This window comes from Plodia interpunctella, chromosome 9 (assembly GCF_027563975.2).
Source record: "Plodia interpunctella isolate USDA-ARS_2022_Savannah chromosome 9, ilPloInte3.2, whole genome shotgun sequence".
NCBI classification, from domain to species: domain Eukaryota; kingdom Metazoa; phylum Arthropoda; class Insecta; order Lepidoptera; family Pyralidae; genus Plodia; species Plodia interpunctella.
In genome coordinates, this window is record NC_071302.1 from 2,715,206 (window position 1) to 2,739,092 (window position 23,887).

The 23,887-nt window shown below is 34.3% G+C and overlaps 1 protein-coding gene across 1 annotated transcript in view; it reads right to left on the minus strand.

The window, feature by feature from the left end:
• Positions 1-23,887, minus strand: part of LOC128672727 (C3 and PZP-like alpha-2-macroglobulin domain-containing protein 8) — a 169,529-nt gene that overhangs the window by 67,824 nt on the left and 77,818 nt on the right. Inside the window, exons 3-5 of the mRNA XM_053750068.1 lie at positions 22,119-22,300; positions 7,848-8,033; positions 4,300-4,425 (exon numbers count right to left, since the gene is read on the minus strand). Coding sequence (XP_053606043.1) covers positions 4,300-4,425; positions 7,848-8,033; positions 22,119-22,300 — 494 coding nt within the window. The remainder of the gene's footprint in view (positions 1-4,299; positions 4,426-7,847; positions 8,034-22,118; positions 22,301-23,887) is intronic.

The window sequence follows — 23,887 nt, forward strand, 5'->3', positions numbered from 1 at the left end:
CGTGGCAGAAACACCAATGGTACAACAATAGTACGCGATCCTTGTTTCAAGCAGCCGTTTCCAAGATACAGATCACATTTATGATTGCCGACCTTCAATGAAGATATCACTGAAAGAAGAAGTTATATACCACCAGCAAACAGACATGAAGCAAACGTGATGGTAAATGGTCACCGCAGCCTATGGACGCCTGCAATACTAGGATGGACAAAAATATTATCTCTTTTGGGGTATTTTGCCACAGTACACTGTAATTACACTGCCTCTCTCACCATTTCAACCGGAAAACAATGCAAATACACACAAACACTACAATTAGGCAGCAGAAATCAATGAGTGTAAGTTACCCACACACACGATCTTTAAGTATCAAGGTTTTACATCGCTACTTTAGCACTATTATCACTAAATTTCAGTACTGTTATGTTCAAAATTGATAGTTTATTTCTTTTAGGTGGATAGGTATATGTTTTATTATGCTAGTTCTTTTTACCATATACCTAATAACATTATTAATTTGCAAGAACAAACAAGTGTATTATATGAAAAGACATTTGATACGACAACTGTCAACTGTCTTTATTCACGATTATAACTTAATCTACGCGATCACTTGTTCACTTGTTTAAGGTCACTCTCTACTAAACAATAATAGGCAGCGGTTTGATTCTCAAAACCGATCCACTGCCTATTATTGTTGATGAATTCATCTATATGATGGATTAAAACAGAAAAAAATCCATACTTCCGTACTAATATTATAAATGCAGAAGTCTGCTTGTCTGTCTTGCTTTCACAGCTAAATTGCCTGGATGATTTTGATAAAATATAGAATATATATATTTTATGACCTGGGGTCAAATATAGGCTACTGTGGTCAGAGCTGCAGGGTTTAAAATATTATATGAAAAGGAACGACATTTTTTTTTAATTCGCTTAAATTATCACCGCGTCGATATATATGTTATGTATTTATTTGTTTTTTTTTAAACAAATAAGGAAACACTTCTAACTTAAAAATTATAATATTTCCTCAGTCAACCTCGTATGAATAAAGTTGGATACTAACCTACTAAAGTTTGTGAGGATGTTTGTGTATATGTGTATGTGTATGTTTGTTAGTCTTTCACGCAAAATCTACTGGGCCGATTGTTATGAAAATTGATACACGGGTAGAATATAACCTGGAATAACATACCTATATGTTTTTTATCCGAAAATTCCCAAGGGAGCGAAGCCCCTGGGCGCAGCTAGTATCATTATCCTTCCTTATTATAAAACAAAGTTCTCTCGTGCGTTTTTCTAACAAACCAATCGATAATGTAATTCCAGATGAAGGTTTAGCTGTATAATTTATAATGTTTTTCACCCGTGCGAAGCCGGGTCGGGCCGCTAGTAAGATAATATAAAATACAATATTTCACATAGTCTCAGGAATAGGTAGGTAAAATGTAAATAATAATAATTACAAATTTGCAACAAAGAAACAAGTGGATTGACACTTTTATTTGCTAACACCTACATCGCGGGTGAGGAGGAGACCTCCCTACTCTGGCTTGTAGTACAATCTCGCACTAATTGCTACTATAATACTGTACTATAATAATTTTGTTATTGTTGCCTCTAGCTGGAAATATTGTCGTGATCATGTTACCTAACAATAACCAGAAGTTCCATTTCCTTTGAATGGACATAGGGTATTATTACAATCCGATTGAAGATAAATTTATGATTACTTTATTATTGTTCTAAGATAAAATATGAAAAAAATCTTACGTTGGACTGCTTGTAGGTACTCTGATGAATCTTGATATTATCATAAAATTACAAATGAAATCTAAAAATGTTGTTAATTTTAATCCGCCAAAATAATTTTCACATTTTTCAGAGCGATTCTATTTTTAATTATTTTTTTATTTATTATTTCGGTAAATGGCCAGTATTGATAAACTTGCATGAATGTTTTTTTTTTTAGAATCTGGAGTTTGAAACTTATGGCGTAAAGATGTTATTTATTTATTGTCAAAATCAAAAATCAAAATCAAATCATTTATTCAGAAATTAGGCCTTCACAGGCACTTTTTCACGTCATATATTCTAAATTAAATGATGTTTACCAAAGCTACAAACTACTAGCATTTCGGAACGGCCACTGCTGAGAAGAAATGCCGAAAGAAACTCATTCAAACAGTGTTGGTCAAGAATTAGTTGAATATAAAAGATTTTGCTGTTGAACATTTGTAACAAAGCTGTTGAACATTTGTAGCTATAGATTTTTGCGGTGTTCATACACCGTAATTTGAATTATGGCAAAATAGAGCAGGCAGACCCATGGCGAAAAAGGTTGGTATTATTATTCTTTCTTCTTCTTCATAGTCGTATTCCTCATGGCTGATGGTCGTGGTTATTACGTGGAATGAAACATACACAACAACTTTCTTGGCATTATTAATGGCGTGGTTTGCCATTGTTTTCACACAAGTTAATAAGAATCATCCAGTGTGCAGGTTTCATCACTCCTTCTTCGGATTATCTTTCCTTCACCGGAAGCAAGTGGTGGACGATGAAAACTACTATACATGAGTCAGATTGGTATACAAACTCATGTGGCACGAGTAGGATTCGAACCTGGGACCTTTCGATCCACAGGCGGGCGTCTTAACCATTACACCACCACCATTTTTATTTTCGTATATTTTTAATCTCGTTCAAATTCATGTGAAGCACAAACTTATTATCGATTCAAAAGGTCAGCACTTTTAATAAAATTTTCAGAAATAGATTTGAACCTAGCCTTATTATTCAACAAGTTGACAACAATATTGGATCTCCTATCAATAGTGTATGAGCTGTTAATCAATGGAGTGTGCACGCGGCAGACCGCACTCATGCATTAGAAATTGATCAAACCGAAGAGAATTTGCATTCAAATTCTATTCGCTTATTTCATTTTGTTGAATTCTATTCTAATTGCATTTAATGTTTTACTAAACAAGCCGGTTTTGGTTAAATAATCACGCATAATGTCATGATTTTATTTGTATACTTCCAAATCAGGCACGTGTTTATTTAGGAAAATAATTTTATGTTTATGCGTTCTAAGATAAAACAAAATATATTTAAAAAGTTAATTACAATATATAAAAAAATTATGTAAATAAAACTAAAATATATTGATATATATATATATATATATATATATATATATATATATATTGCTTCTTTCATCAAACAATTACTTTACTTAGACTTCGATGGAAGCGTTTGGTCTACTAGCGAGTCAATAAAAGAAAATACTCTCATAAAACCTCTAAAATCAAAATCAAGTTAACTCCACATAGCGCGGGTTTAGTTCGCCGTAGCAAACAGCAGTTCAGTAGCCTATGATCTCGGGTAAAAGCGTTTTCTTGTAACGCCCTCTGCTCCCATTGTTATCTGACAGATTCAATTTCCGATAGCGACAACTTTCACACTCGAATGTGTATGTCTGAAGCACCTAGTGCTGCGTCTAGTGTATTTCCTTTTCGAAAACTCGAGAGATAATCGCAGGGCCCAGGGTAATTCGAATGGCAGAAATCGCACTCGATTCCGGCGAGTGCGGTTAACAGGACACCAGGACGCTTCTCTCAATAGCTCCTTCATCGGCATCCTGAGCAATACACCTGGAGTTTGCGCTGTTACTGTTTCGGCTGTACTGACCTTGTGACTGTCGCCTTTACTGCTTATCCGGAGGAAATATCCTCCGGGTAAGCAGTAAAGGTCGACGTAGCGACCAACTGCAAGTAGGCTTCGTAAAAAATACACAGTGTTGTAATAGTGCTCGATTCGGCTCTTAAACGCTGAGCCGGCGCTCGAGTACTTTGTAAACTTTCGAGTTCATTTTCGCAACACTAATACTAGTAACATATGAAGTTACATATTCAAACATGAATTTCATAGTAATTCCAGAGGTTATACATATGTTTGTCTATTATTATAACTAGCATTTTAACGCAGTTAAAAAAGTATTAAATTGAGATTCCAAAGCAAGTCAAGTAATATCGTAACTCAAAACTGTTTCCAAATTTAGTTTATGAGACCGGCACAGTAGTTTTGTTGTAAAAGCGTGACAGAGAGACAAGACAGACTGAATTGTAATTGCCCTCATTTTTGCTGTGCCCTTGCAGGGCGTTACTTGTACTTAACTTACCTTTTTAAACACTTGTGACTACCAATAAATTAATTTGAATCTACATACCTTCACATACCTATAGAAATTACTATGGAAGTATGTATTTATCTCGTAAACTGAAGTCTCACCTTCGTCCATGGAGAGTTCTTCCCATATCGCAACCTTGGTACCAGCTGGGTCGCTCAGGGCCACGTAGGCCAGTTGCTCTCGGACCAGTCTCAGGTCATGATCCAGAGCTAAAATCCAGAATGTGACTGAAACAAAATGCAGCAATTAAATATACCATAAACCCTAAAACCTGCTAAAATAACAATTTTGGAGCGAATATTAATATTTTTAATTTCAAATTTAATAAATCTTACTTTTATGTTACTAATTGATGTTAAAAGTTTATTTAAAAATAATGTTACTGCTGATTTCTAAAGTGCAGGTGAAGAAATAGCGCAACCAATTTTCGCCGCAGCATTCTCTTTAAAGATGTCAAATTAATGTGGGTTTTTATGTGTTTTATAACTAAGTGGATGTATGTATAAAACATATTAAACAATTATTATATAATGCATTTTTTTATTAAAACACATTCCAATACCACAAAATGTTGGCACTCAATACGTTTGGTTAGTATGACCTGTTTACGATGTTAATAAACTAAAATACATATTGGCATATTTCGTATTTAATAATTCTACTTCGCATAAAATAGGCGCCTAGAAAAGGACCACTTCATAATTTCTGTTTGACGATTGTAAAGCCACAGTCGTATCTGAGAAAAAATATGGTTAATTTACGCTGATATGGGTTACGCGGTGTTACAGCCCCGAACGCATCCGCTTAAATTTAGTTCAGCTAAAGTACTTTTGAAAGTTTAACTTTTTAATGTCGATGCTACCAAGCCACAAAGTTTTACTGAAAAATGTTGAAACTTCACCGACTAAATTCGCTTTATTGTCCAAGTTTTCAGTCTAATTAATTACACTGTTTAGTCCATACATTAACACGGCAGCCGCCGCAGACGGGGCATAAATCCTGTGTTTTGCGAGGAAGTTCTTCTGTTGAATACCTCTGTAATTCTATAAAACAGGACGGAAAATATATGACAGATGAAAAGCTATTCTTCAAGGCCACTACTTCTTCTTTAATTCTTTTTTGCTAACAATAAACAAAACAAAAAAGTCAACTTTTATTACCACTATCCAAGTACATTCTAATATTATAACATTATTATTCCTACCTAGTAACTTATACCAACTAATAATATTATATATAGATTCATGACTATTCAATACAAAAGATTGGATTTGTGTGAAGATGTTTGTTATTAAAACATAAAATCTCTAAGACAAATTTCGATGATAATAAATATACGAGTAAAAATAGAACTAGTTGTAATAAAAAGCACATAAATTTGTCATTGTCTTAAAATTGCTGTTGCTAAAGGTATCTGACACGACTTTTACGAGTATCCACCACGTGTAGTGGCAAATAATCGCACACACACTAGTGAACTGAATCTGTCAACTAGTTGGTTTTCACTCACGATGTTTTCCGGGACAAATGGTCGAAACTACTGAAAATGGATTAATATATCTAGTTTATTTTTATTTTCATAGTCTGTATTTTGTGTCCCACTGCAGGGAAAAGGCCTCTCCGTCAGTCTTCCAAAGGTCTTTATCCTGAGCCATTTTTTGCCAACTAAGCCGAAACCTGTCTAAATAATCCTGCCATCATGTTCGTGGTCTACCTCGACGCCTGCGCCCTTCGGGAACTCAATTTGTGGTGACCAAAGTGTAATATATCTATTAGAATTTCAAAACATATTTTAATAATAATGTTTATTTCTAATGTGATTCTTAATCAAACTAAGTGTGACTTCTGAATCGTCTCGTAACATCTAAAGCCTTTGTGGAGTCATTTTGTATTATTTCATAAAAGTAAGCTCTTTGAAGACATTCAATATTCATAAAGATTATCTCTCTTAGAGCACTTATGAGAATTGCAGGGTAAGACTAATATGTCTTCTAATTTTATTGGATGTCTGTGATCTTTGTAATTGCCTTGTTGTTCATTCATAATGATTGAATGAATATACGAACGAATGAATTAATGAATTAATGATCTTAGTAAAACATGGCGCATTACATTTTACAAAAGATACAATTTTGACATATCGAGCGAGTCATCATCATATCGAGTGTGGTATTGCTCACACTGGTGTCAGATTTTATTCAAGTGGCCTAAAGGCATCTGACGTGACTTTCACGACTACTTACCGCCATCAAGTGGCAGGTAGTCGCATACACACTAGGGAGCTAAAATGTCAACCAGTGTGCAGGTTTCCTCACGATGTTTACCATCACCGGGAGCAAGGTGGTGGTCATGTCGAGTGTGTTATTGCTAACACAACTACCTTTAGATCAGTTTAATGTCTGTCTAGGTCATTAATTTCGTTCCATCTTTGTTACGTCTCCAGTTTACGAGCAGTGACGTTAAAATTCCGTTTAGATGTTTACGTCCCAGCCTTAAATTAACGTTTTACGGAATTGTCACGTTTATCGCGTATTTATTTCCTACAGTTTGTTTTTTACTACTGTTGTGGTAATAATCTGTTTATACTACCTTTTTGTTGGTAAGAGACGTCGTTATTTTTTATTTCTTTCACTCGCGTTTTACTCAAGCCATTGTTCTCTTTACATAAATTAAGAAATATAAAAGCTGATGAGAAGCTTAGTGGTTTTGGTTAAGTATCTTTTGCAATGGGCGGTCATGGAATGGGTAAACAAAAACTATGCCGCATTCCTGCTCACTTTGAAAGTCACGAAAAATTCTCGTCTATTTTTTTGTAGTGGAGTTTGTTGCGGTGTGTCTTCTCCATTTGTACTTTGAACACGTGACAAGTTATTTATTTATTTATTATTTATTTTATACGGTATATACGTGTATTACCTACGGTATATACGTGTATAATATATAAAATCAAATCAAATCAAATCATTTATTCAGAAATTAGACCTTCACAGGCACACTTTTTCTCGTCAATCTTTATATTTATAGTTATTTCTCACAAGCTACAAACTGCGGTATATACGTGTATAATATACGGTATATACGTGTATAATACACGGTATACGTAAGATACACGTCGTAGGACTTATAATCTAGATATTTATCATAACCACTTTAGTTGTAAAAACAATTAGTTGTAATATATTTTAATTATTGTATTGATAAATGACCACGTCCATAGATTATCATTCCCTGATGATTCCATTTACGTCATAAGGGAAACTACTTTTTCGAACCCGATTACTTGTTATTAAATGTGTTCAGAGTTTCTGTTGTTTGGTTTAAAATTACATTTCAACCCATCTATTATACCCCACTAAGTTATTCTGTACAAAAGCCGCAATAAAAGCTTTCTATTACGGTTGATGATGACTACTAAAATGTGAAGGAGTTAGAAAAAGATAGGAATTATTGCACTATATTTTAATAGTAATATTTTAAAGTTTCTATTACAAATACATGTTTGTAATGCCGGAACATTGACGATGTTGCTTGCCGATCGAGATACAGGCTAACGCTTAGTTCGGTGCGGTGCACTTTTATAATATAGGTACTATCTAATTTGTTTGTTAGGAACTCTCAAGAAATGTTTTTTTTTTATAGATTAACATACTTGTCTCTCCCGGTCTGTAATGATGTCTCGCGGGTCGGACAATGACATCCCGCACCGGGCCGAGCAATCTGATGACGCTGTGGCTCTTGGCTGTGCACTCCTCATTCCCAAGACACCCCACTGTGGTGTGCAGGGTGCAGTGTGTCGCCGGTGACGACGGGATCTTGAGGGGAATGATGCCGTACCCTGTAACAACAGAAAATATAGTTGTTTTAATATTGATAATTATATTTTCTATTTTTCTTAAACTAACTCCCCCAGTTTCAATGCTATTCTGAACTTTTTTACGTTATATGATATATCAAAAAGTATTATTGTGATACAATCTTTTATAATAAAAAGATCTAATAAAAAGATTGCAATTTTTTTTTTATTAATTTGTTATTTAGATCATATTTAGTACTAAAATTTTTTATCCCAAAAATCTATCACAAAAAATAAAAAAAAAGTAAACGAAGATATAAATAAAACTATAATATACAAAGCTAAGATTTGTGACAAAAATCAGAGAATAGATTTAAGAGTTACTTTACAGTTCAATATTGAAAAGAGAACACCATTATAAATACAAGTTGTAGCTAGTCAGAGCTTAGGAAAGCTTGGGTTTCAGTGTCGACAATAAAAGCACTTGGAAGCTTGAAGTAATTCCAGATAGAAAAGTTGAAGAAATTCTCCGTCCATTTAGTTTCTAAACGACCCCGATCGTTTCAAAACTTGCTTTTTATATTGGTATTAATCTATATGATCATGTTCGGGCTTACATTTTAAACTGCATGATGGGCACCTTGCCTAGAGGACTTACTTTAGATATTTTTAATTTACAAGTATTTGTAAGATTTGTGTGTACTTATATATTTGTTAATAATAATAAATTTGTTTCTAATCGCACCTAATCAATACATTTATTATTGAAATTGTTTTGAGCTAGTATGAATTCGTTTTATACTACCAAGTAGATAAATTGATGTACGATAAGTGGCTTGATGGTATGTGGTCACCACAGCCTATCAGCGCCTGCTTAATATCTTTTCTATGATTACACTGCCTCTCTCAATCTTCAAACAGGAACACAACAATGCAAGTTCTGCTGTTTGGCGGTTCAGACCTATCTGCATTCAAAATATATATTCACACTCGATAAATAAATAAATAAATAAATATATTAGGACAAATCACACAGATTGAGCTAGCCCCAAAGTAAGTTCGAGACTTGTGTTATGGGATACTAACTCAACGATACTATATTTTATAACAAATACATATATAGATAAACATCCAAGACCCGGGCCAATCAGAAAAAGATCATTTTCCATTATACCCCATTTTTTTCGACCGGGGATCGAACCCGGGACCTCTCGGTCCAGTGGCAAGAACTTTACCACTGCGCCACCGAGGTCGTCGATGCGAACGACGAATATACCTTGCGTATATTCGTCATTCGTATCGAGTGTGTTATTGCTTACACTGGTGTCGGATTTTATTTGGGTCACCTAAAGGCATCTGACATGACGTTTGCGACTTCCTACTAATGGCACGTCGCATACACACTAGTAAACTAAACTGTTCGCGAATGAGCTGGTTTCCTCACGATGTTTTCCTTCACCGGAAGCAAGTGGTGGTCTCAGAAAACTGCTATACATGAGTCAGATTGGTGTACAAACTCATGCGGCACGTGTAGGATTCGAACCTGGGACCTTGTGGTCACAGGCGGCCTGCCTTAACCACCGGGCCACCACCGCTTCATATCTGTATATTAAATTATATTAAAAGGAATGAAATCTAAATGTCCGATCCCTCGAATAAAATCTTACAGCTGTATTTATAACAGTAAACACTATCATTCTAAATAGAGTGTTATCAAAATGAACAATTTTTTTTGTATATTAAGGCCTATTAAAATTAAGGTCAAAAATACATCCATCTTTTTTCATACATCTATTAATTTATCACATAATCATCACACTTTCTTATTTAAAAGATAACGTTAATGAAAACGCTTATTTTAACATAACCTTTATATAAAATAACTCGTTATTAATTCAACGACGTCTTAGCGTAAATTGCGTAACTTTCCCTATTGGAGGCCCGCAAACAGCTTTCTTAGAACCACTATGTAACCAAAATATTGTTATTATATTTTCATAATGCTACGGCGGCGTAGAGGCTCTACGAGCTACGAACACGGCGCTACGAAGCTACGACACGGAAATAATACAATTATTTTTTCCCGCCTTATAAGGTTGCAGTGGGTGCATGGGTAAACATAAATTCCCTGTGGATCCACTAGTGGGTTCTTTATGGAAAAGTACCGAATTTCTCAAGTATCAGCTCCGTCTATTCCGTATCGTAACAACCGAATTGGTTGTTTGTGATTGTTAAATTTTATTATCACTCCCCCGTTGTTGTTGTAAATCTCCTAGAGACTAGAAGTTAGGATCCAATTTAATTTTTTTCGTGAGTACTAAGACTATTATTAATGTTAAATTTTGTCCTAAATTTATTACTGGCCTTCGATTGTTCCTAATGCATTTTAGTTCCATAATATTTTCTTTCGTAGCATCATTGCCATCATTTTATTAATACAAACATAGCCTTTACAAACATTCTGCAAAAGATATTAAAGCCCTTTGTACAATTCACGCGTCTGTCATTCAGAATGTAACGATGTTATTAAAGAAATAATTTATTTTGTGTTCTCTTATTAAAAAGTTAGGGAGAACTTTGTTCTTGGTAATTAGATTGTACAAAAAAGAGTGTATTATGATTAAATCTGCATTACGATATTTGTTTAAAACCAGTATAGATCTATAGATTTAACAGCTTAAAAGTAACTTATCCTTTCAAGAAGATTTCTTCACTGTATGTAAATAAATTTATTTATTTACACGAGGAGGTCTTACAGTCTTATTTCATAGACATGTTTAAAAAAGTGATAATATTGCAGTTGCTGATAACATGACTCAAAACGATCGAAAGAAAATATTTTACTGCAAAACTGTTTTGAATTATCAGAGTTTAAACTTGTCAAAAGCACGGAGGCGCTTATAAATTCAGAAAGCGAGATTGCCTATGATTAATATAATTTCTATATTCTGTCTGGACCTTTTTTTCACCTTTTGTACTTGTACTGTTGTTGTTGTTAAGTAATCTACGTTATCACTAAACAGCGCATCGCCTTGAAATTTTTTGTAAACCATACCATGTATTGTGTTTACTTACATATACAAAATGGCGGTGAATAAAGTTTATCATCTTCTATCTATATTCAACATAAACATATCAATAAGCGCTACTTCAAAAAACAATACATAGAATAAATATTAACCAATAAAATCAAAGCATCAAATCGGTACCTAAGCTAACAATACTCAGTTCATTACAGATCGCCCACGCTCTGCTCCACGACAACCACAATCCACTCCAAGCTCTTACTCCTAATTAAAATCTAACTGAAACCGGCTATAAATTAAAACCACTGACAGAACTGGATAGCGATAAAGACGAAAGTCGCTTGTACATTGTAGGTGAATCACTGAGGACAAAGATACCTTGTAAAATAGAATGTCTATTTTAGTTTCGGCATGCAATTCAACCGTCTAATAGGTTATATTGTTATATTCTTAGGTGGATGTCGTGTGAGGCGACTAAAGGGCACGTAGCAATGGTAGCTGCAGGCTACAATAGCATTCTCAAGTAGGGTTCAGCAAGCGGCTGGTTGTAAAATCACAACTCCAACGCTGACTCGATCTTCGTGGCGTTACCCGAATAAAATAATACTGTGTAATTTAGTTATTATTACACAGTTTTCGTATGGCAAAACCTTAGTTTTACCAACAATATAATCAACAAAATGCGGTTTACGCATTTTGTTTCAATCATTTTGCGTCTTGTGCATTTTGTTGATCATATTAGTAGTTAATTATATCTAAAATGTTACGTGAAGATGCAGTTATTAACAACATTATTGAATAGTTGGAGATAGTTCGTGTTATTTTTGGTATTGTCAATTTATCATCCTCATAAATATACAGTAAAACTTCAATGTCTCAGCAATAATATGAAGTTTTTGGGCTAGTGAAAGTGTAATACAAACATACTTATTCTGAAACGGTTCACAAATATGTATGTAACATTTTCAGTGAGCTCAAAAAACAAAACAAAAATTTTTACTTACGTTTCGGAGACATAGTCTATAGGATACATTATCAGTGTGCCACTTCCTTGAAAGCATCTGCGTTGAATTCACTGAGGCTTGAATTGATAGCGAGCCAGGATTCATGGGGCCTAGTCACGGTACGATTGACTTTATACGACGATACTCCGTAACCTAGCTGTCTTATTTGTTACTTGACTGCATTGGATTGGAAATGTTTAAGGTTTTATTTTACGAACTCTTGCGAATCGGAAAATTGTTGTCTATAATACGTTTTTTTATATTTAAGTCTAGTCCTACCTCCGAGAGATTACAAATGTATGTTTGCGGTATTTGTTGAGTGTTTTCCTAAGTTCAGATGTATTTTATAGAGATATACAAATTTCGGAATCGAGCGGGAATTGGACTTCAGACTTTCTCATATCAAATACTTTATCGATGATAATTTTCTAGTGATAGTAATGCTTTCTTTGTACAATATATAATATGTCGCAGTTATCTGGTTAATCGGCCATTTTATTGGAAGACCTGTTCATCAATTGTACGCGTACATTATTTAATTAATTCAACAGATTTACAGTGTCATAAGTCAAGTAGGTATATTAGGTATAAAACTTAATCCTTTTTAGTACAATCCCTATCTGAGTACTTGAACAAAACCAATCCGTAACCGCATATAAGAAAAGAAAAATTGGATCATCTGGATAACATTTCGCCAGGAAATCTTTTTAAAAACAACAAAAACAACAATTTTAGTTTTACCAGTTTTAACAGTTTTTTAAAAGCAACAATTTCAATCCGAATGGGTGCCATTCAAAATGGTGCGCTAAATAGAATACCTACTTAATCTTAGTGATTGTCCTCTGCCAACCAGTTAAACCATAATATTATTAATAACTGATAATTTGTCGAAATTACAAAAATCCGTCCTGTAGTTTTTGAGTTTATCGCATTAATACAGACAGACACGCATCATTTTTATAATATGTAAGGACATCACATAATATACTACCTAACTACATTTGCATAAATATGACTACAGCAATAAATAATATATAATTTTGCACTCTGTTTTTCAGCATTAATTTTATTGCTTACAACGGGCGATGTTTACGGATAAAAAACTTTATTAACTGCACGCTACCGTCCAAAATGCAATAGCAACAGTATATTAAATTACTTCGACATGGGTTATTCAGCCGTATTTGCGGAATAGAATTAGCGTCAGCAATGAAGTTATTCCCAATTTTACCTGTAAAGGTGTGTGTCAGTATTTCAATGTGGTTGATAGTTAGTGGATTTGTGAATATTGGCATGGGGACATGTTTTTTTTTGTCTTTGGATATAATCGACATGATTTTACATTATTTTAAACTTGACTAGTTCTTTTGGGTTAATAATTATATATTTTATGAAAGCATTCATTGCTTAATATAAAAATATAATTATTATTAAATTAAATATATTACGTTAAAAGACGCTAATTCGTTTGTATACATATTTTGTATAGATACTGTTGCCGGAATTTAAAATAAAGCAAGGATAGTGTACGTACACAACATAACAGTATTAATATAAACTATATTATAAACCAAGTTAATAAAATGATTATTAAATTTATAAGTTACAAATTCTAACCAAAACCCAAAAAAAAACAATCATTTTGACAAATTGACAATCGGAAAATAATAATAATCGTATTTTTTAAGGCCTCAAATTTTAGTGGCCAGTATTTGACGTTTTTTATACATGTTGGATCTATGCAATTTTTGTACTCATGGATATCGAACAAAATGGCACCCGTTTTGTTTGTATTGAATAAACTCAAAAACTACTGGGCGATTTTGATGAAATTTGGTACAGAGATAGGCGAAACCTTTAGGAGTGACATAGCCTACTTTTTATTATGTTTTTACCCCAAAAAAGCCGGGTCGAGTGGCTAGTATGTAATGAGTACAATAGTTTGTATATTTTACTAAAACAACTAGGTACCGAAACAATTATAAGATTCAATAAATACTTCAAAAGTAGACAACAATTATTTGAAATTCGTCTTCAAGTTAATAGTTAACTCCAATTTGCCGTTCAGCAATACTCTGTATAATAAACATGAAGCAATTTGTTTCCACTTGGCCTGTGATCCGCCGAAGTAATTAGAAAAGTATCTATCGACATTTACTAAATTCAATTAAAAGTTCTACTTCTGGAATGTACTTTTGTTATGCTATGACTATTTTAAGTTCTAATTTGATATTTTTTCGTATGACTGGAGTCAGTATAATTATATAATAACATCATTATCATATTCATAATGGGTAATGGTTCAATTTGATCCTAGGTATATGCAATTACGGTTTATATTCGTACCGTCCAATTTTCAATTCACTTTGCAGCATCAATATTTTAAAAAATTCCACACACATGACTACATCATCCAACATGGTTTCGTATAAAATTTCCAGTGCCATGTCGCGATAACACATAAAATTTTGAAGACTAGCGCACTTTCTGGAGTATTGACATTGGAGTGTAGCCATTTCTTTTAGAGAAAAATATTGCTAGACGTACGTAAACGTTGCCAAGTTTCACTTTGCAGTAACTGTTACCATGAAATTTTTGCGACAAAGTAATTTTAACCATTTAGAGTGGGTTGCACCGGTCAACTAGGTATAACAGTAAAAAAACCGTAACATAAAAAGTATCCCATTTTTTCTAAACGTAGTCGGTGCACGGATTAAAGTTAACGTCAAAATAGACTGGTGCAATAGACTCATAGATTGTCTTTTATCACCAAAAGAACACCGATTTGAAGATAAAATGACGATTAAAAAGAATACGACGAGCGCACTCTAGGCCATCCGTAAAAGTGAGACCGGACTGTTTCAATATGTGGAAACATTGCTCAAATAGTTTTTATTCAATAAAGTTGGGATTACTTTGAATTATGCCACCTGTTATATGATAAAGAATGCTAACAAGGACTTTCCGGCCAGACCTCATATATTACAACTTTTTAATTACAAATTTTAAAACCTAAAAATTGACGGAGTGTAGGACTAGACATGCAAAAAGAACGCAATAAAAGATTCAAATTAGATACTTATTTCGTATTCAGCGTCAAGTAACAGAAAATTTCCATTAGTACAAAGCAGCGCTCAATAATATTTTCTTCAGACGAAAAACTTAGCATAGGAATTTCCAGATTGGCTTTGTCTGAACACACAAACAAGCAGAATTTCATATTCAAAGGCGGTTCTGTAGAAGCGATTGGGTGGACGAAAAGAAATTCTCGTTTTTCTCCGAAAAAAAAAATGCAAACGACTTTTCTGATTCCCTCTGCGCGGCAAATTTTTTTTAGAATACTTTTGTTGAACCGAGCGGAATTTGATTGATTTTTTTTCAACATTCAATTGAAATAGAGAAAGTTTTTAATACTCAATGTTGTTGATTTAAACAAATCAATAAGAAGCAAACTATTACTAAGTATTACAGTTTTAAGTCCACTGCTGGACATACAGGTAAATCCACATACATCGATACAAATAGATCAAAAGCAACTTGAGTCTAACGTCTGGTAATAATATAGTTTATTTTTGTAAGGACGATAAATTAATAAATTTCTCAACTTATTTTTGTTTATAATGCCGTATAACGACATTATTTATGGAATTGAGCTTCAGTAGTGATTGATTTCTATCATATATGAGAAAAATCTCCACAGCCTTTTCTCTTTAATGGACTTAAACAATCTGCTCGGGAAAATAAGCTGCTGGGCTGGCATCCTACGCTATCATGGAGGACCTTTTAAATTCTGATTTAAATAATTGCTTATTAGATAACAGATTTCCTGTCAGTTCTATGACAGTTTTAACTCTATCTATGATAACGATTGGATTGTCGCTTGTCGGCCATTTATATGTAAATGAGACTTCGGTCCCCTGGTGTTCGGGGTCAATCAGCCATTGTACGTGCGATTTTTCCGATTTCACTACTAACTCAGTATTTATTAATTTCATGAGTTATATAAGACACACAGAAAAGGAGGAAAAAATAATAAAATGAACCAAAAAATAAAACCTCCATACTATTTAGCTATTAATTTAAAAATAATAAATATTTAATTTGTCTTGTCTTAGCCGGCCGGTCAGATTGGAGTAACAAGAGCGGAACACTCGCTCCGGGGTGGAAGCGTTGCACGTAATAGTGGGGAAAGTCGCTCTAGGGGATGAGCCCATTGATGGTGAAACTGGAGCCGCTCCTCTCGACACCCGATATTAATTCTAGCAATGTTAACCCGATCAATTCATGGTATAAATTTATGTTTATCATTATTTTTGTTAATGGGACATGTTATAACTATTAAAAAAATGCCGATTCCATTACGTACATATTAAAGCGGTCTAACATAGATTCATTTGGATCGTTTGCAAATGTCATACACTTAAACCTTTTAAACATAAAAAAACTGCATGAAAATCCGTATGGATGGTTGCATACGGATTTTCATGCAGTTTTTTACCAATAGTTATGTGTAAAAGGTTTAAGTGTGTAATTTATTGTTTTTTAACCTGAATGAGCCCGGTGAGAGCCGCTAGCAATAGTATAAACAAGAACATTATATGCCTTTAAGGATTTATTTGTTGGTATAAGACATAATTGATAGTAGGTATGTTAATTTTGGCGACTTTCAAAAGTGTTGTCAATTCTAGTTATTATATGCTCTGTGGTCGATGGGCCGTTTATATGTTAATGCGACCTCTGTCCCCTGATATTGCAAGTCAATCAGGCAGGATATGTGAATAGGACGCAAACAGGCCTTGTTATTTTAGATGGCAATACTGAGTACACGTTTGTGGTTATTGCTGTGATGATGATATTGTGGTCCAGTGTTTAAAACTTCTGCCTGTGGACGTAAGGTTCCAGTTTCGCGTCAGATTCATGTAATGAAATACTGCTCACAATACACTTTACGTGTGTTTGTATAAAAAACTGACTTAAAGAGTCATCACAGACTTTCAGTGTAAGGAAAATCTTGAGGAAACCTGCACCAAAGTTGATAATTAATAGCATCATTGTAAATGCCAATCATTATATTACAGTCGTTGTATGTTACTTTAAGCCTATTAGTATTAGTAGCACGAAAATCAATTACTATTATTTTTGTCAAAATCTTCAGCTGAGTGAGTGCATGCACAATCGCACACAAAAAAGTGTATTTTCAGCATTTTAATGCCGTGATGGCGCTGTCTACACACCAAGTGGCATGGTTCGTTAGTCCCGAGCAAACCCGATTTCTTTTGGAATTAGCAATCACTTTATACCATTAACACCTGATGCGGAGAATCGAAATTTTGCTGTGCGGGTTCGAGGTAACGACGCGATTTGGATTTATTCATTCAAATTATATAGAATGAGTTATTTTAGATTTTTTTTTGGTTACTTTATGGCGTATAAAGATCGTCCCAAGATCTATATAGGTGAACATTATACACAGGACCAAATCATTCACCTGCGAAGTATATTATTCTGTCTCTCATTTGAATGTTTTCCCGTGCTCTTCGCCAGCCGCAGAGCCTTGATGCCCTGAGTCCGCAGTGATGTGATCTTATACATAAATATATTGTATATAGTAAAATAAAGAAAAAGTTCAAAAAATTCTTATAAGCAAAATCTTTTGCGATTTTCGCGTAAATAAATGACAATCTATCAAATCACTGATGCAACCGTTTTCACAAACTTCCTTGTTTATACAATTAATAGGATAAGAAAATACACTTATTTCTTTTCAAGACCCAAAATAAAGTAAAATTGTGTCGAATTGTATTTCTTTGGAGAAAATTTAACATCGTCTGTTCCGTTATGTCCATTTCACACAGGTCCATTTCATTTTCTTTTCATTGTATTTACATACTTCATTTAGTTTTGAAAAGGACGGCATATATTAAATCAAAATTCTGAATACGTAACGAGAACAAAGAAAGAAATACATTAGAACTTATACAGCGTAGCATTTGAACTCTAGCCAAATTGTCAAAGCATGTATGATGAAACTTTGCAGGTTTTCCAAAAAAACGTCCAAGTGTTCCATTGCAACTCAGAGCGGGAATGCTGCCTGGGTGATGGCCACCCTGACTAGGGGGCCTTCCCTGGCATATACTCCTAGTATAATTTAAAATTTGATAACCACAGTACTTTATTAATAAAGAAACGTTATTTTTACTCCCTCCTCTGCAAAGCGCAGGCGGCACACACTCGGAGTTTGTCTGCTATGTCACGGACATTAAGACTGCCGCGAATGCGCGAGTTCCTCACGCGGTCGAGTTGCACAAAACCACACATCCAACGGAACATTGTCATCACAGTGACTCGCAACTCCCTTTTGTGCCGCTCGAGTACCGGCCACGCTTCACTACCATATAGAAGGACATAGTCTTATGATCAATGTGGACCAGTATATCCTTTCTTTCATTCAGTAGCTTCTTTCAGCCTGACCGGCATTTTGGAGTCGCATATAACCTCAGTCAGCTCCCACAAATTTGCCCACGCTGCAGCTATGCGAGCCTTGATATCGCCATCCATATCCTTGGACGCGCAAAGATCCTAGATATATAGGTCCGTACGTTTGACCAGGTCTTCATGTATGCGTACAGACCGGAGATCTAACATTGCAGGTCATGTATTGAGCCAAAATCTAATGAAATTGGTTATAATATTATAGTTTAGTGAGTTAAAATATCAAAAGTGATCATTTACAGCACAAATCTTGCCTGAATCAACCACATCATCAACATTACTGAGCTCGGAAATCAAAGTGTTAATAGATCAAAGTGATTGGCAATCTCAAAGATAGGGGCCTAATACCAAGTGGCGTATCTAGAGGAGGGTTAGACGATATTTTTTACTTCGTCTTCTTGTCAAACAGTTGAGATGAAGAACTTTGTGAGTTTAATAGCACGAGTCGCAATTACGAGGTTTATTCGGGAAGCATAATGTGCATCATCTGGTGATGCAGAATGTGGCTTTGATTTTATTAACCACATTATCCTGCTATGCACAGACAGATATACCAAAACTCGATATTTCAAGTGGCTATCGGACTCTGACTAGCTTTTGTTATTTGCAAAAAATTCAAGAATAAACAACATTTTGCGGATTTTCAGCTCCGACAGTCTATGTCTGAGAAGCGACCGGAGAAACGTTCAGACGAGAAAGAACAATTTGTATTGGTCGGATATCTATTTCAGTTAGGATTCATATATATTTAGCACCATGGTCTTTAGTTATCTAGCTACGCCACTGAGTCTAATGAACGAGATTGTCAACGTGGTAACGCCTCCAATGACGAGACAGTTAATCGATTTATTTGGATTTCAGTTTTTGCAGCCTTCCTATTTGGTCGTTTCGGATCAATCAATGTTCATATAGATGACGAAAACATGAATCGGTCCAGTGTTTTTCGTTTTTATTTATGAGATACATACCATACATATATAGATATGCTCTTGTTGGTAACGTGGATGTAACAACGGAAAGATGTTTTTGATATTTATGATAGAGTGGTTTTGTCTCGCAATCAAAAAGCTTGACATAGAATGAATGAGTTCTATAAAACACGAGTTTGACTACAGACAAAATAAAAGAGTTCTGAAAAAATTACCGACAACTTGAATTGATGCTATTGCATTTTATTATTACTATACTTTATTTTATTTTATTTTTGTTTAATCTCAATCTCCAAAATAGTTATTTAGTACGATAACTTAAACAACTAAATATGATTATAAATTTATCTATCATACTGCTTGGTACTATTGATAATAGTTGCATGCTAGAACACCATAATGTAATGTTATTTTAAGTTTTTGTCATGTAGCCTGTTGGTGTACCTACTAATAAGAAATAAATAAATATTGCATAAGGAATGATGAAAATAAATAAAAAACACTAACTTTCAAAAAGCAAAAAAAAAATATTTATTTGTCCTTTAAATTAAATAACTTCCGTATGTGCAATATATGTATATTTCCGCATGTTCAATGTATATTTTAATATAAAAACGTTGTCGCGCCAGGGGGAAATACTAACTTAAAAACTATGAATTTGATTAACTACATTTAAGCAGACGAATTAAATTTCAAGTACACATTTAGCCGTTTTGTATCAAAATATTCCTTCAATAGTTAAAGGATATTGTGACAATTTTAATTTAATTTTTAAATTTCAACAAAAAGACATGGTCATGACCTAAACAAATGTCGGAACAAGATAAAACTGTTTCAACTTCGAGCACTTTAAAACTCAAAAACAAACAGCAAAAACTCATAGTGCAGTATATTCAGTATAACATTTTTTAAAACGGAGTGATTAAAAAAGGAGCTGCAGGGCGTCGCAGTTCCGGCGGTATCGTGACGTGGATAAATGTACAAAATAGAAGTAATGCGGACTTTGTCTACTATTTTAATACAGAAAAGGATGGTAGAATTTCAGTCTGCTTTTAGTTACGGCGTCTTTATATTGTTGAAGCGAAGAAAAGTCATTGTTTGTTGTGTGTATGTATGTATGTATAGTATCCGCAACCGCCATACAGACGACATTTAGACATGTTCAACAGGAATTTAGGCTAATATTAATATTTATTTTGACTAGACGTTACGTTGGCGCAGTGATTATTTCCTTTTCCATTCGAAAAGATGGCGGTTCTGCCTTTACTTGTCTGCCTCTGCCCCGCGTATCTTTACAGAAATTTTGCTGGAGAAATTACAACCAGGCGTCTCCTTTCTATTTTTGCTTAATGAAAATTACTTTGACTACGCAATTGATTCGTTAAGATTTAGGTAATTAGGGATATATTATTAGGGAAAAATTTGGATTCATAGCCAATAATTTTTTCAACTTTTTAATTCATTAGGCTTATATCTAAAATCTATATATTATATCATAGTATCAGTATATCATGTATAGTATCTACGATAGATATATTATATACTGATTTTATGCTGAATATATTATGTTAAAACTGGGCTATATACAAGAAGCAATTAGATATCAGTAAATCACTTGCTTTGCTCCATAGATGGTTTAATTACATTGCCTATTAATCTAAATTCTAAGTAAACACATAAATCTTTACGTAATTCACGAGTTCCTCGGCGAAATAATACTATTAATTAAGTTAATTAAAGTGCTTTTAAATACCTGTTAATATTATATAACCTGGGTGAACAAATTAGCCTTGTATTTTTTATTATATATCTCGCTGTCTTGGGAATTTCGGGATAAAAAGTACCCTACATGTTATTTCAGGTTATATTCTACCCGTGTACAAAATTTTATAACAATCCGTTTAGTAGATTTTGTGTAAAAGAGTAACAAACATGCACACGTAAATACATGATCACAAACTTTCGCATTTATCATATTTGTATCATCGTGTCACAGTTTTAGTTACCAGACACCTTTGAAACGGCTTGACAGATTGTGATGTAATTTTATGTATATTTAGTAAGTCCGAGAATAGGTTCACAGGTTCACAGGTTCACTTTTATTGATCAATTTTGTTTAAAGAACATTTATTATTTTTTGTTCTCATCCAAGTATAATTAAATCGCTTTTTGACTCGAACATTTGTGATGTCTCTTGTGCCCACAGTCATACAAGACCCATATTATTGTTATACTTATAGAATAAAAATATATTAGGACCAATCATACAGATTGACCTAGCCCCAAAGTAAGTTCAAGACTATTATGAGATACTAACTCAACGATACTATATTTTTATAACAAATCAAAAAACAATATTTTTCCATCATGACCGGACCGGGGAAATACCCGGGGCCTCTCGGTTCATAGGCAAGCACACTGCGCCACAGAGGTTGTCTAAAAAAAGTCGTTGAGATTTGACCTGTTCGCTATCAAGGCTATATCTTAAAATTCCCACGGGAGCGATTTGATTTGATTTCCTTTCAAAAAGAGGTTGAGCCATGGCGGAACCACTTTCCCACTCGTTTGCCTCAGCCCCGCGTATCATCACATAATTTTTGAGATTGAAATAGCAATAAAGCGTAAACTCTTTTTTTTTTTTTGCTTCGTGGCACAGATAATATAATAAATACTTACCAGTAATCATTTGGCTAGCAGACGTCAATAACTTCACATCATTTTCGGCATTCTGGGTTTCAAGCCTGACGGTCACATTCAGGGGGTCCAGTGTCTTGTCCCCTTCCCTCCCGTGGAGAGTGACAAGAATGACTGTTGTTTTTCCAGGTACCGCCACTTCAGGCGCCACGACCGAAAAGCCACTGAAAAGAAGAAAAAAAAAATTGTAATTTGTTTTGTCTCTCGCACAAAATGTTTAATTAAATTTTATTAAAATAAAATTTATTTCAAATCCATTAATCTAGTAAATTTACGTCGATACGTGAAGTTTATAATTCATTGGATGAGTAAGCAACATAATCTTAACCAATCACCTCGAAACCAGAAGTTGGCTGGAAGAAATTTCATTAGCGATAAGTCCGCCTTTGCGCTTTTGAATACCTTGTTGTAACTCCTTTGTGAATGGTGCAATAAAGAATTCATCTATCTATCTAATCTATCTCGTGTACTCAATAACACATCAATCATCAATATACGTTTAGTAAAAATGTGCCTTGTATCATGGATCCAGTCTAAATTAAAGCGCAGCCAATATACATGTGCATGCGCAGTATCGTACCTATTTAACTTTAATACAAACACATGTAAACGGTGGACAAAGCCACTTAGGCCTTTTCTACCAGCCAGCCGAGACTGATGTTAAGTGTGGAGTGCAAATGAAAGAATGAGAGAAAAAATAAACAGAAACGAATCCAACTAAAAAACTTTTCGCTCTTTTGCTAACTCAGAACTCTTGAACTTAGCCCACAGGATGAGTTAACAAAAGACACGCTTGTTTAGACACACCACAACCGCAAAAACCAATATTTGTCATGCTAAAGTACAATTGAAGGTCGGACCTAAAATTATTTATTGCTAGGTGAGAAATTTCAGCGGCATAAGCCTAATGGAACCGTTCTGAGAATCGAATCCAGGTCCTTCAGATAGCGGGCAGGGTGTAGTGACTGCTACGCCGCGAAGGTCGTTAAGTACCTATGCCTTATGCCTAATTTGATATAGGTACATAATTGACTGTGTATCACTACCTAATTTAAGATCTAGTCCCTTCTCGGTGGGGAAAAAGAAAAAGTTACTTGAGTGACAGTAACTTTTTCTTTAAAGAGCCCGATTTCTCTCTTGGGAAAGAAGACTTTAAAAAGGCATCGTGTCTTATGTATCACTGTACATAAATGTTAAATTTCATATTCAAAGATGGCGTTGAAATGTCAAGCGTGAACGTCGCCACGTATATGAAATCTCTGTGCTGCAGTAGAAATCGCGTGGACACGTTCGAATTATTGTATTTCGTCGGTGCGCTGCGCCGAATACAAGATTTTGTTTGACATGAGCATTCGTGCTTCTTGCTGCTTGAACACTACTTTGGAGTAGGGCTAGCAATAATATAATTTGTGTATGCAACTAGGTACTTGTCGTTCCTTGGTATTTTACATGTCTGGTAGTATTTCGTCTATAACGGAGTTTTTATGTTAATACATGATATTATAAGTACAGTTAATACAAATTTTAATTAAAACTACTAGTTGGAAAATGGTTTCGTGACGTTAATTTTCTCAAAAATATCACGTGTAGTTAAATGTAAAATTATTTCATAAAGTCAATGCATTGAATGACTAAAGGTTCGGTTACACCAGTTAATACTAACGTTAACTTTAACCAGCGCACAAGAACGCAAATTTTGTCTTATCGGCGGCAGCGCACAGGTTAAAGTTAACGTTAAAATTCACTGGTGC